Source organism: Telmatherina bonti (genome assembly GCF_933228915.1).
Source record: "Telmatherina bonti genome assembly, chromosome: 16".
In the NCBI taxonomy this organism is placed as follows: Eukaryota; Metazoa; Chordata; class Actinopteri; order Atheriniformes; family Telmatherinidae; genus Telmatherina; species Telmatherina bonti.
Genome location: NC_136614.1, coordinates 30,898,049 through 30,913,489, shown reverse-complemented (window position 1 = coordinate 30,913,489; position 15,441 = coordinate 30,898,049). Strand labels below are relative to the sequence as shown.

The window sequence follows — 15,441 nt, the reverse complement described above, 5'->3', positions numbered from 1 at the left end:
CTGTTGAACCGGCCTCTAAACTCCACACATCCACATCAAATCGAGCATCAATCGAACTGCTAGCAGAAGCCCGAGCAGGAAAACCCTGCAACCCGCAGGACACGGAGGATCTGCTGCCAGACACCCCCACTGGTCCTGTTTCCATGACCTGACCGGTCAGACCTGTTTGGGAGGCAGGAAGCTACACGTCATTTAGATGCTGGTTTTAAAATCACACCACAAAATATCTGATTTAAAAGCAAATGTACCTCTTTTATCTTATCTTTACATCCACTAATGGAAATCTGTTACGTTCATATCTGAGCAGAACAACTAAAGTCCAACACAGATAAGACGGCATTGGATTTCTCATCACTGCAAAACGACTCCTAATCCAGAACAGTCCCATTTCACAACTTAGACAAGTAAAAAGATCAATAATACACTGTAAAACACACAGGAAGAATACACTTAAAATAAAACTAAAGTCACCCTGATCTTCACTGGACCACATTTAGCTTTGATCACAGCATCATCCTGATCAGCATCGATACAGTGTCAGGTATCAGTCCGATATTATGAACCTGTTCTCGCATGTGGTGCTCATAAAACCTTTCTGCTACTATAAAACCTAATGCTACAGTTAAAATACTAACACTGTCAAAATTAAAATAATAATGCAAAGAAATGGTTACTCATGCCCTTTCATGCATGAATTGATAAAAAACAGTGCAACATCTATTTTAAATGCAGTATTTTACCCAAGCAGCAACCTCTGGCGGTAAAAAGTGATGCCTATGCAGAAGTGCATAAAACTGCAGTTCCTCCTTCATCCACTAGGGGCTGCACAACAGAGTGAATCCCCATAGACTCCCATGTTAAAAAGACCAACTTCACAGCAGAAATAAACATGTTTACAGCCTGGTTCAAAAAACCATTTTGGGTTTAATAGGTCAGGTTTTCCTTCATGACAACTGTGGGGGGGAGTGAATTTTTTTCTAACTTGCCCTTTTTAAAAATAATTTAATCTCGAAGTTCGGCATATTTAGGGGCGTGTCCTTTTGATTGACAGTTATCCAATCTCCTGCTTCAAGTAAGAAGAACGTAGAACAACCGCGGTTTTTAGCCGATTAACAACGTGACTTAGCTTTAGCCCGCTTACCTCCGTTAGCTGGTTAGCTCCTGTTATCTCCGGGTTAGCTCGGTTAACTCTTAGCTACAGAAAGCTCGGAGTTCGCTCGATGTCAATCATCCACCATGACGCTCACAGCCCCCCTCTCAGCTCCGCCTCTTTGCCCATATTTGTATTTTCTGGGCGAGACGACGCACATGACCCTGCCAAGATGGCGATGGTAGGAACTGCCCACCGAGCTTCAATTCAGCTCTTCAGAAACCTACGGGTGACGTCACAGAGGCTCCGTCCATCTTTTTACATACAGTCTATGATTTTACCTCTACAGACATAAATAATGATCATTTTTTGTTGATGAGGTATTTAGAATTTATCATGATTTATTATTTACTTTAATGTATTCTATAAAATATACATAACATATAATCATAATTATATTATGTAAATCTTGTATAAAATATAGCTGTATCATTTCTTTACCGATTTATCACAAAGGCAAACTTGCGAAACTGCATTATGTTCAATTATATCATATATTTATTCTCCAATGAGTGGAAACATATTGGATGACTCGCTAACATCCACTGAAGTGGTTTATTTACAATAATACCATCCTCAATCATGAATATGCAAGAAAAAAAGCTTGTAAATAGGTGTCCACTTTATGGACATCCTGCATGAAAGGGTTAAAATCCAACATTATCAAACATTTATAAATCGCCGATCAACATCATTCCAGATTTATTTATGATCACATGTCTTGCTGGAAGATGGAGGTTCCACATGATCCTTTTCATCTTTTATCCTTTCAAATGAAGGTTTTAATTAAACGTTAAGACAATTATTCACCCTGTTGTAGATTCAGCGTCTCCTTAGATGTTTTCTGTTTTCCCACAATGCAACGCTGTTGATAGTTAAAATGATCTTGTTCTGTATTACTACGCAGTCCAGTGGTGAACCGCCATATATTTATTGGTTTATTCCCTGGTTTTGCATATTTCTACACATAGTTGCTTTGCTGAAAAAACCTCCAATCATGAAGCTGGAAATAAAAAACAGCTTTGACCTCAGCTTCACCTCGTGCAGTTTTGAGATTATTCACCATGCTCGGAGTTATATCCAGACTATTGTGATGTTCATTAGTAATTCAGTGTAATTAAGTGCATCCAGGGGTGGTTGTACGTACCTCCCTGACTTACAGTAATTAGCTTTTAATGAAGGCTCTGAGTCAGCAGCTGAGGTGACTTAAAAAAATAAATAAATAAAAGAAACAAAACTGAAAAGCTCACCGTGGCTGAATGATCGGCGGTGATTTGTTCTTTTATAAATACCTCCCAGTCACCTCTCTTCCCATCATCCCCCTCCCCTCTTAAGCCCTTTCCCTTCAACGTTTTCTCCCATTTTTCTCCTCTTTAGCCATTCCAAATCTCCAAATTTCCAAGCTCAGCACCATAGCGACAAGGGATGCGTCAACGAGGAGGAGGTGGGAGGAAAGCGGGGTTTGGGAAGGTCAGGGCGCAGGGCGGAGGGGACCACCTCCTGGGAGGCAAAAAAAAAAGCTTCTGCTGCCTTTGTTAACGGCACAATTGGGACCGTTCCCTGGGCAACGGGTGAGCCTTGTGTAGGGGGGGAGGGGGAGGACAAAAGAGGTGTAGGAAGGGGGGGGTGAGAAAGAGGAGAGACATGGGAGGGATGGGTCGACCAATCGGCCGTGTCATTCACTGCTAAGAAAGTGTTTGAAAACCTCGGGTTTGGACGGTGTGTGAGATCCATTTGCACTCCAACAAACATTGGCAGGTTGTTGTGCTTCTGCTCGCCGGATGCGCTCCTCATTCACGCCACGGCCAATAAACACGCTGTCGGACATTACATAAAACAAGAGGCTCTTTTATAGCGCGGGTCACGCTGGGTAAGATTTATCAGACCATGTTGTGTCTGCATGTGTGTGCGCTCTGCTGGGATACATCTTTACTAAAGAACAATAAACACATGCATAAAGGCGCTGCTGTATGTTCCAGCAGGCCGCACTTATCAGATGGCTGTATCTCACACACACACACACACACACACACACACACACACACACACACACACACACACACACACACACACACACACACACACACACAAACCTTTGCTCTTCTTTACAAATCCATTCACACTGACTGGGTGGAGTATCTGGGTTTTTCTAACACAGCAGCTGTAACATGACACAGTTTATCTGGACGTGTTGTAAACCTGAGACAAGAGGCTGATTTAAGGGGGGGGGGGGGGGGGGGCATGTGGGACTGAGCAGATTAAAAACAATCTCGTTCACACAGCACAAACAAAACAAAATCTAAAGATTTGATCGATAAAACCATCATTGAAGTGATTTATTGGCTTCAGCTTCATGTTAGCAAACCCAGTTATCAGTCTGATGTAATGACCATCTTCTGTTGGCCTCGACCCCCGATTGGTCCATCTGGCCACGTACAAGCAGCCCCCCATCAGTCACAAGACTATCTGAAAATCACCCTCTTACACACCAAATTCTCTGCTTTGAAGCATTTGTAACATCTTTTAGACGTATTTTTCCTCCTTTCTGAGGCAGATCTGCAGCAGAGCAAAGCCAGAAATATGAACATTAACGGTGTGTTCACACCAGACGCGTCAAGAGCGTCGGATTTACATGTAAAGTCTATGTGGAGGCACGTTAAGGAGGCATTAAGCTTTCTTGCGCCTCGTTTTTAGCGTTTGCCGATAAAAAGTTCTATAAGGTTGACGCGTTACGCATGGAAAACGCCAGAGATGGAAAATCCGAACTTTTGCCGCTTGACGCGGGGCGTCAACAAATCATACATCTTTATCCTTCCCCCTTTAGGTGAAGTGTAGAGATACTTCTTTTTTTTCCAACACCAACCCATCCTTCCTCATGTCGTCTTTTCCTCATTCTGCATAAAAAGATGCGCCGCCTTCGTGGCTGCGCCTCAGTCTGCCTGATCCTGTTTATGTCACATGTATGTTGTATGTCTAAGTCTTGGACGGGTTGTACTGGAATTAATTTCGTTGTATCGACTGGTTTAATGACAATAAAGCTCTAAACTCTCAGAGCGATATATAATTCGGCTCAGCAGGTTGTCAAACTGGGCCGGGTCGACGGAAATAGTGCTGGAAGCGAACCTCATCAGCACACAGCTCACCAAACTCAGAACGCCTAAGATTTATCTGGTGAACCCAAATTTATCCCTACAACGACGTTCTCTATTCATTAAATGAAGCCACGCCCCTCTCTCTACTGCATTCGCCATCATTCAAACTGACCGGAAGGAAAGCTCCGCCTCCCCACTTTTTTCCGCCGTATTTGCCGCTATAGACAGCTGTGGACGCTATCTGGTAAAACTACTGACAGAAAATGGATATATTGCCACCACATTAGCACATCTAAATTAATCTACTGTACATTACCAAAGTAAAGGTAACTGGCTTCAACGACCTGTTTGTCACACATTCCACGTGTTGTTTTTGCATTTTTCTAACGGTGAACGATTCGGGTTTGTAGAAAACGTGACTGAACGTTAAACGGACAGAAAACTGTAAAAATCTCCAACTTTGCTGTTCAAACATCATTGATTCGGCTTCTTCTTCCACCAGTTTTGCATAGTTTGGAGAAGAAAATGTTCGTTTTCCTGGTTTGGTGTTGTTTACTTTCGCAGTTTTATTCACGTCTCAAGCAGCAGCTACTCTGCTACGGGGCGGCTGGAAGTCAAAACTAGTTAGTAGCCGTGGGGAATCCAGTAGAAAATATCAAATATTGGGACTTTTTGCTTTTTTTGTTTTAAAAAATAGATTTTTTTTTTCAAATAAATAAAAATAATCCATCATAAAATTTGTCATTTTTATTGATCTTTTTTTTTTGTCTTTTTGGCCTTTATAGCAGCAGAATGATGGTCTGGCTACTGTATTGTTTTTTCCTAATTATAGTTAAGAAAAATGACAAGCTAAAAATGTTTTTACATTGTTTTTAGTCAATAAAAATCCGCAATATCGAAGAATCGCGATAATCGCAATTGAATCTGCAGCCAAAAAAAAAAAAAAAAAAAATCGTAATCGAATCGAATCGGGAACAAAGCTTATCGTTACAGCCCTACTGGCTAGACTGTTTATCCTGTTAAACAATTTTTTCTCTGATTCAAAGGAAACGTTCAAAACTGATTTCTTTATTTAGTTTGCAGAAAACAAATCCCTCATGAGGTCCTGCCGCCTTTTTCCATCTGCTTTCTCTGAGCAGATCCCGCCGGGAACGTCGAGTATCTATTGTTTACAGAGCGGAGGTGAATTTCTTTAGAAATTAATTTACTTTGTCACTACATCAATTTGTTATATTTGCATTGAAAGATAGAAATAAATAAAACTTAAGGAGATCAGAGGGAATCTTCATGTGAATTTACACATTTATAGTGCTGTGAAATGAATAAATCTGTAATAATACTGATCATTTTAAAACTGTGATTTCTCTGACATTAATAAAAAAAAAAAAAAGAAATTGTGACATGAAAACCATTTCCAGACACTCGAGTTGCGTCAGGTTTGTAGAAATTACCTTCATAAAGAAGAAGAAAAAGAAAAAGAGCAGAGTTGTCAGTAAATTGTGACCCAGATGCCGTCGGCTGCGGATGCCAAACAGGGTTCATGGCAACTAAACTGGTTTCCTGTGAGCTTCCAGTTCACTGGGAGCTGCAGGGACCATCTACGTCTAAATAAGGGGATTTTATCCCGTTTATTTTCCTTCTTTTTTTAATGCCAGTCAAATCCGCCACGCTCTCACTTATCTTGTGAGTGTGGTACAGTATCACTGGTTAAAAAAAAGGCAATTTTAAAGCCCCCGGGGTCTCTGTCCCATTTCCCATGCGAGTTCATACGGCGGTCAGCGATGACAGCATGGGAGAGGATAAACAGCAGAAAATAAAACCTGCTTTTTACAAATCATCTTCTTTCACGTTTTCACTGCTTTGCACCACAATTACACCAAATCTCCGCGTGTTACAGCAACTTCACACAAAAGGACAATTAGAAGCATCAGTAGAAAGCGGCTCTACTAGGTTTTATAGGTTTCTAACGAATGATAAAGATGATAAATTGCCTCTTTTTTCCCTCTAAACAACTAAAAGCTTTGGAAAGAAAGCGCCACTTCAGGGGGTTTAAGCTAAAACTGCAAGAATGGCAGGCGTTGGTTGCCGTCCAACTCCCAGTTTCTCCACGGTGCAAGGCATTCATCATCATTATCATGGCTGTTCAGCAGACCTAATTCCCTTTAAAAATCAGCTGTCAATTCTCTCTTGGCTGCCCTCATCGTCTCTCAGGCTTTGGATTCTCCCAGGAGCTGGAAACGGGCCGAGTTATCAGCACGACGACACAAACAGGAGCCGTGTCCGTGAGCTGGAGCGGACAGACTTTCTTCAAAACCCCAAAAGGACTAAAACAAGACTTAATGGTGAATCCATGACCAATCAAAGTGAAGAGCGTCAAACCCAGAGGCGCCTCTCTCTGTTCACCGCAGATACTCCTGTGATTAGGCGTAAAAAATAAAAAAACAAAAGCTAACCGGGCCTCAAACAACGTCTCATCAGATGCGATTATCCGCAGCGAAGTTCAGCCAGGTTTCCTGAAAACAAGCCGCCCGGCTGTCAGCAGTTTTTACACAACGTTTCAGTGCGAACAGGAGGAGACACGGCGTTCCTCCGAGCCAGTAAAGACAGGAATGTTTACAGGTTGAAGGCCAAGTAGGAGTGCAGCTGTGATGCTGCGCTCCCACAGCTGGCAGGACATGTTCAGGGTTACGTAACCCCGATTTCAGTGGCGCACAGCTCCTCCTGCATCCCCATCCATATCTCAGTCTGGGAATCCACCCCGAGCGGACACAGATGGCTGTCAGGATGTCGCACATCGCCGTGTCGGGCAGGGCGGGGTCGAGGTGGAGCGAGCGGCTTCATGATGCAGAAGACAGATAAATGACTGACAACACCTATCGATCAGCCTCTTTAAAACACAAGACTACCTGCATCTGCTTACCTAATCTGTAGATGTAGAAATGTGAGCTTTAACCCGCCGCTTACACCAAAATGTAAACATAAAAACCCTTTTTTCAGCTTCCTGTCTGAGTTTTGTTGACTAACAGTTGCAAAGCCTGTTACATAAACCAGCTTTTGTGCCCAACAGATGATCTTAAATCAGTAAACATGCCAGATGTGACACATGTGAACAACGCAGGCGGTTAAATCTGTTTTATAACGCGCTGTTCTCACAGCCTGCAGGGACGAAGATGAAAACTTAATGTTGTGTTTAATATTTTGGTAGTAGTACGGCCCCCGAAGCCCCAAGAGCCACATTTTCTCCGAGATGAATTCAGCTCCCAGCATGCACTCAGGTGGAGGTGGGTGTAGTTGGGAGTGGTAGCAGCGGGCGCAGCAGACACACAAAATCCCTTATGCAACAAGAAAAGGAGGCTGGTTAAGATCACAAAGCGCTGTCCTGATTTATGGGTTTTATTTCTAAAGAGATAAAAGTGTTGCGTTCTGTGTCTGCTGATGTCAAAAAGGAGGAAAACAACAAATACTTCAGCCTGGTTGATGCTTAAAATGACTGGTTTTACATCAACTGCAAAGATTTGTTGTGGAAATTTTATGTTCTGACTTAGACTTTCATATATGTCATAGTCCTAGTGTATATTCATTTCTGATTATGGCTTTGTGGGCTTTCTGAAAAGGTCATGATGAACTTAAGACTCTTCGTCACTGACAGACCTTTTTTCCACAATAGATTTATGCAAATTAAAATGCTGCATTAATAGGATATAAGCATAAAAACAGCAAATTGTCGAGAAAAAAACGAGGAAAAATGTATCAATCAACGTAAAATGTTTATAAAAAATCTTAATTTCCTATCCCTTGACTAAAAAGTAAATATATTTACTATGTTTTTCTGGAAAGAGTGTCGGAAAGAGGGAAGCATTTCAGAATTATTAATAATAAGAAGCTAGAGGGTATATAAATACACCGTGGAGGGGTACAGTTCAGACGTATGTCACATATGAACCTTTTTTAGATCAGATTTTATTTCAAATTGTGAAAAATAAATGACAAAATTTGCTTCTTTGGTTAAAAAAATCAAGCTCCAGTGTTATTTTTGTGAAGCCAGAGATGCACTGAGGGACGTTGATGCTTTTCCCTGCTCTCCCCTTCACAGAAATACAAAAATGTCATAAAACAATACTAATATAAAACAACTGGAACAGTGTTTTTTTAACAGAAATATATTAAGTTAACAGGAAATTCTGCACTTGTGTCTTTATGATCTGAAAAAACAAGACTGTGAAAAGGTCACCAGGTTCATTTAAAGACGATTTAATCCGAAACACCTGAATGACGAATTCAGGAAGACTTAGATTAATATTTCATCCTGCATTAGTGAATGTTAGCGCCTCCGAGCAGGACCTGCGTGCTGCTGTTCTCTCTGAAAGCACGTTTTATATGACTGCTTATTAGATTTGGAGGATAAAAACGGCGCTGGTGCGACTTAAACTGTTACAGCAGGAATGTTTCAGCGGGTCTGGATGTGTTTTAAATAACATTGTTGTATAACTTTTGTCCAGTGACTGCCTCTCATCTTAATGAGTCACGTTTAGACTGATGAGGGACAGAAAACAAAAATCCATCTGCACAATATACGGAGAAATATGTACAGTACCTCCATGGCGAGAGCAGCCGTCTGCTGGTCGTAGTGGTTCATTATGTTGGGCATGAAAGTGGAGTTGTATGGAAGCCCCTGACACATGCGCAAGGTGATGGGTTCGCAGGTGAAGAGGCTGTGGCTTCCCGCCGCCGCGTCCATGGGAATGGCCACGCATGCCGTCAGCATGGACACCGACAGAACCCAGAGCAGATCCATTTCTGTTCAGTTAAACCTGAGGACGCGATGAGAGGCTGAGCCCGGCTAGGACAAGGGTCGTTCACCAGGAAGGAGGGCTCCTCTTGTTCAGATTACGCAGGAACCGGCGGGGATGGGCAGCGGAGTCCAATGCAGCCATGGCTGCAGCCGGCAGCATGCATCGCTGTGGAGATCCAAGCTCTGAGTCCTGAGCGACGCTGTGGAGGCTACGCAGTGACCGGAAGGCTCACACTCCCCCTCTTCCTCCTCACTGGACAACAACGACGCTACCAGTGACAATCTGCAACCAGAAAAACACAAATTTAGTCTTATAAAGATGTTACAATGTAAAAAAATTATAACAAAAATACAAATTTAGTCTTAAAAAGATGTTACAAGGTAAGAAAATTACTACAAAAATACAAATTTAGTCTTAAAAAGATATTACAAGGTAAGAAAATTACTACAAAAATACAAATTTAGTCTTATAAAGATGTTACAATGTAAAAAAATTATAACAAAAATACAAATTTAGTCTTTAAAAGATGTTACAAGGTAAGAAAATTACTACAAAAATACAAATTTAGTCTTAAAAAGATGTTACAAGGTAAGAAAATTACAACAAAAATACAAATTTAGTCTTAAAAAGATATTACAAGGTAAGAAAATTACTACAAAAATACAAATTTAGTCTTAAAAAGATATTACAAGGTAAGAAAATTGCTACAAAAGAAGAACAGCAGAGAAAAAAATTTAAATGGGAAATTAAACTGCACATTAAATAAATGGATAAAAAGCTTTTAGATAACTGGTTTTAAATAAATAACCATAGTGGATGAGCTGCGTAGACTTCTAGTAATTACAGAATTACCAAAAAATGTAATTATATGCTGGTCAAATCTATAAAAGTACTATATTAAGGTTCATTATGTTTTAATCAAGGTAGTTTTGCAATAGTCCTGACAATAAAAATAATGCAATATTTTCTTCTACTAATATGGTCGTACTTTACGTTTTTAGTACAGTTTAGGTTAATTTACTCAGTTTTAATTATTAAATATAAAAATCAGTACACACCCATATCAGCCCAACACCTCCCTATTGTTAATAATAAATAATAAATGTGAAAAAAAATCCATTATATGCCTGGAAAAAAATGTTTAAAACACAGAAGCCGAACCTGTGAAGCAGCTTAAAAGTTGTCTTTATGCGACATTAATGCGCCGAGAGCGACCTGTGCGTCATGTGCTCGAGCTCCTCCTCAACCTCCCAGCTACTTATTCGCAGATTAATTTCGCCAAGTTTGCGTTAGATTAGCGAACTGGTGCAAACTGGGAAGCTTGTTGGGTTTGTTTCGTCCCGCTGGGAGTGATTTATCCCCAGGAAAAAACCAACAATTAACGGGGAGAAGTGTCACGCGAGGCGACGCAGACAAAAGATGGTTCATCCTGACTCATAGCAACCGCGGCGTAACGAAGCCTGCTCCGCGCGCACCGGTGTCATCATTCACCGCAAGGAGCCGGGAGGTGCGGGAGGAGGTCGACAAACACTCCCGCCCATAGATGCACAAAAACCGGATGAATTAAAAGCAACTTTACCTGAATGTTCACGCAGAAATTCACGTGCAGCTGCGAGGTCTCCGTCGCCTCTCCTCCAGTTGGTAACAATGAGTGGATGTCGTCCACAAGCAGCGCCCTCCTCACCTCCTCTTGTCCTCCTCTGTTCTCCTCCTCCTCCTTCTCCTCCACCGGACCCCCCTCTCTCCCTCCCTCTCTGACTCCCACCTCCCGGTCTGTCAAGCGTCAAACACAAGACAGCTTAAAAACAACTTCCGGGAGGAATCGTTAAATTAAAACCCCAAGTCTTCGTGTTTGAGGAACAATAAATAAAAAATAAAGTAAAAAATATAAAAAAATAAAAAATTTAAAAAAAAAAATGTAAGAAGAATCTGATCTGATTTTATTTAAATTGTTTTAACTTGATTGATTTTTATTTTTAATTGCTTTTAGATTACTGTAACTTTTTAAATTGTCCTTGTGTATGTTATTTATTCTGTTGTTTTTTTTGTTTTGTTTTTTTTGTAACTCCCTACGATATGGCACTTTGGTCAACATTGGTGTTTTTAAAGTGCGTTATAAATAAAGTTGTATTGTATTGTAAAGTTGTAAGAAGGCCAGAATATGATTTTATAGACTATTAATAAAACTTTCTTAACTTTCAGAGTGTAATAAAGCTGCAGAGGATGAAAAAATTACAAAAACATTAAAACATTGTGAAGTTCTTGGGCAGAGTTTCCTTCAGTTAGTCCATCTGTGCTGTCCATCTGAACTCCCAGGTATTTGTATTCTTCCATCACCTCCATCTCATCTTTCAGGATGTAAACACTGCTTTGCTTATTTCCATTTTATTTGACTTTAAGATAAGTAAGTTAATTTGACATGACCAAATATCTGGCATGTTAGATACTTCACAAACTTATGGTGAGTTAAATTAGGAAATAATACAAAGTTACATGACTTTAAATAGCTTGAAATGAACTTGTGCTCTATAGGGGTGCCCAAAGTGCGGCCTGTGGGCCAAAAGCCGATTTATATTAATTATATTAAGTCGTTTATATTAATACTCTACAAAGCTTGAGGAAAAGACAATACTTTCAGTGAACCTCAGTGAGTACAGACTCAGGGGGACACTGACTGACTCACACCTCAATGACATCCTCACCTTCAAATCAAATCAAATCAAACTTAATTTGTATAGCACTTTTCATGCTTAAAAACAATACAAAGTGCTTTACATTATAAAACAATTTACATCAAAATAGATAAAACACTAACACACATACACCCATAGTCCCCTTTCACCCACCCATGACCACCCTCACCCATGCCCTATTAGCCCTATAACAGTTAAAAGAAGATGAATGGCCAGGTGCATGTGTACCTGATAAGGAAACGATATCCTCAGGGTGCATCTACACAAAGGGCCACCCCCAACCAAGACCACCCAGGCCATCACCATTGGAGCCACCCGGGTCCGGGCAGACAGGACTCATGCCACAACTGTAAGGCTGCAGCGCAGGATCCCGACCCACCAAACAGGGACAGCCCCCACAGCAACACGCTTGTCAGTGAGCCAGGTGCAACCCAACATGGAGAGACTGGTAATGTCTTAAGATCAACTTCATGTGTCCCACTAAGCATCAGCAACTTGCCTTGTTCAACACGTGCCGTTTCTTGTTGTTGACATGTTGCGCTTGGTTGCAGTTTAGTGGCTGTAATTACTGTATTATTGTATGTACTGTATATTGGTTTTTTATGTAACATTTTATTTGCCCAGATAGGGAAAATTACATTGCATTAGCTATTGAACAATAATTAAAATAACTTTATACAGTTGTGCTCCTATGTATTCATCCCCTTTCATTAAAGAAAAGGCAGAATTTACAACAGTCACTCAAATAACTGGAGACTAAAGGAATAATAACTAAAAATGTGCAAAAATATAATTTAGTAATATAAGATATGGTTTTTTCATTTAATTGAGTTGAAGAAAGAAAAATAAAACAAACAAACAATTTGGTCCTGGACAAATTAGAGCATTTTTCTGTTGAACAGTGGGACAAAATACCTGTCAAAAGGTGCAGAAGTCTGACTGAGAGGAACAGAAAACACCTGACTGGAGCGGAAACTTTAAAGGATTGTTCAACTAAATATTAGTTTATGAGTGATGTAATATGTAATAAATTATCTTATTTGTTTGCATTTTAAGAAAATATTTCTATTGAACCAGAATTAGAAAATAATGTCATGATTTTCATAAAATTTTTATTTATAATTACTTTAGTCCATTTCAGCTTATTTTACAGGTGGCTATTTTTTTCCTTCTTTAATGAAAGGGTATGAATAAATATATATTTACTTGTGTTTCATCCTGAAAACTGCAGCATGTGGCTCATTGGATCATTTTTAGTCTCTTGGAAGCAAAAAGTTTGGGCACCCCTGCTCTAGAAAATAATTTAATTTTAAGCTATTTAAACTAATGTAATCTTATATTATTTCTTAATTTAACTCACTGTATGTTTGTGAAGTTCCTAAAATGCCAGATCCTTTTTTTTTTTTTTGTCTTCTTTTACCCTTTTATTCTGAAGGTAACCCGGCCCTGCTTCCGGTTGCGTGCTCTCTAAATGCGCTGAACTTGACGCACTTTCCTCTTTGCCTTTCTTCACAGCAGGTTCCGTCCTCTCTGCGCGCGACCGCCCATCCGAGGACGAGCTTTTTTCTGCCTCTGACAGAAAAGTTCTCACTCTGGTGAGACTTAATGTTTCATCAAACATTCTGGAGAGGCGATAAAAAAAAGTTTTATCAGCATTCCTTTCAGCTGCCAAATAACAATTTTACTCATCAGACTGTAAGGAATGGACTTAATAACAACACCAATAATTTCTCAGGTTGTTTAAACACCTTCTACATCAGGAAGTAAATATATTTTTTGCAGGATCAGTGTTTCACAGCAGCATTTTCAGGACATCATCACTGCATGCCCCGCTGTGGTTTGCATTGCTTGTGTGCGACAAGCTGTGGCAGCCAGTACACTTACTGTTACTATGGAAACGAGTCAACTGTGAACAGGGAAATGGAGAAGAAGAGGACTTAGAAGCCATACAGAGTATTTACATGCATTAAGGATTTGGATTTGTTGTCTCATCTGGCAGATACAGATAAGTCCTGGTGAGTAAAATGTCGCTTTGTCTGGTGTCACTGCTTAGTATTAGACAGGAACTCTGTCAGAAACAAGTCTTAAACACTGTCAAGATCATAACCCGACAGTCACTACAAACACAAGACATTAAATGTTTAAGCTGTTAAACTTCAGTTGTTTCTTTTCCCTCATTTTCATGCAACATGTCCACCAGTAAAGCTGGAAAAGGGTCACGCTTACCACTGGTTTACATCACCGTTCCTTTTAACAACACTCAATAAAGCGATTGTTGACAACACTGATTGTTGAATAAGCTTTCACGGTGGCATTATTGCTCTTTCTTGCTGGACGTACAGCTTCAGTTGTTCAACAGTCTCTGGAGTCTCTTTTGTTGTAGTTTACGTCTGATAATGGACCAAACATTTTCACTGGGAGACTGGTCTGGACTGCACCCAGGTCAGTTTAGTACCTGGACTCCTTTACCACAATACTGCTGCAACACCTGCAGAATGTGTGTTGGCTTTGTCTTGCTGAAATAAGCTGCGACGTCTCGTTGCTTGGGTGCAGCATATGTTGCTACAAAACCTGTATGAATTATTCAGCATTAATGGACACCCGCCCTGCGATGGACTGGCGAGCTGTCCAGGATGACCCCGCCTTTCGCCCAAATGACTGCTGGGATAGGCTCCAGTTTCCCCGCGACCCTTAATCGGACCAAGCGGTTTGGATAATGACTGAATAAATAATGGACCCCTCACCTCACCCCCCATATCTTCATACATGCCGGATTTTGAACTTTGCACTGTTAACAATCCAAATCGTCCTTTTCTCCTTTTGGACACCATGTCCATGTCCACTTTGAAATATTGACTTGTCAGACCACTACAGCAGGCTTTTCCATTTTTAACTCACACTGGCAGCAACAAACTGATGTAACTATTAGTTTTGTGAAATCTTTCCAAAGCCCCCTTCATGGTGCTTTCTAATGCAGTATCTCCAGAGAGATTAAAGGTCACCGGCATGGTGGCTTTTGGCCTTGCTGCTTACATGCAGAGATTTCTCCACATTCTCTGAATCTTGACGTTATTCCGGACTGTAATGTCAGAACGGGCGGTGGGGATGTGAACCCAAATGCAGAGACAAGGGAACTGGGATGCGGGTTCAAGACAGATTTATTTTCCACAGGAACTCAGGGGACTAAAACAACAACAGCAACTGGGAACAGAAAACCAGGAGAATATATACAGCCAACATAATGAGACACAGGTGTAATGACTTAACTGAGGACCAGGTGATCTAATGAACAGAAACAAATGTTAACAAGAAACAAGACAAGTGAACAAAACAGAAAAACTACAAAATAAAACAGGAAACGAGAAATGAAGACACACCAAGAGTCCAAACCCTGACATGTAGATGATGAAATCTCTAAATTCTTGCAATTGTACTCTGAGAAACATTTTTCTTTGACTGTTGGACTGATTGTTCACACAGTTGTTCACAAAGTGTTGCACCTCGCTGTGTTCCTTGCTTGTGAACGACTCAGCTTTTCAGAGATGCTCCTTTTATAACCAATCATGACACCCACCCTTTTCCAATGAACCTGTTCAATCCGTGGAATGACCAAGATCATTCCTCAACTTTACAATCCTTTCCAGCTCATGTCTCCGCTGTTTTCTAATGTGTTAAATTCAAACTGAGTGACTATTTGCAAAAAACAAACAAAA

General features: G+C 40.5%; 1 protein-coding gene across 1 annotated transcript in view; it reads right to left on the bottom strand.

The window, feature by feature from the left end:
* Positions 1-8,969, bottom strand: part of fzd3a (frizzled class receptor 3a) — a gene marked incomplete at its 3' end in the record, with an annotated part of 28,859 nt that extends 19,890 nt beyond the window's left edge. Inside the window, exon 1 of the mRNA XM_079255018.1 lies at positions 8,837-8,969. Coding sequence (XP_079111144.1) covers positions 8,837-8,923 — 87 coding nt within the window. The 5' untranslated portion in view covers positions 8,924-8,969. The remainder of the gene's footprint in view (positions 1-8,836) is intronic.
* Between the last annotated feature and the right edge of the window lie 6,472 nt (positions 8,970-15,441).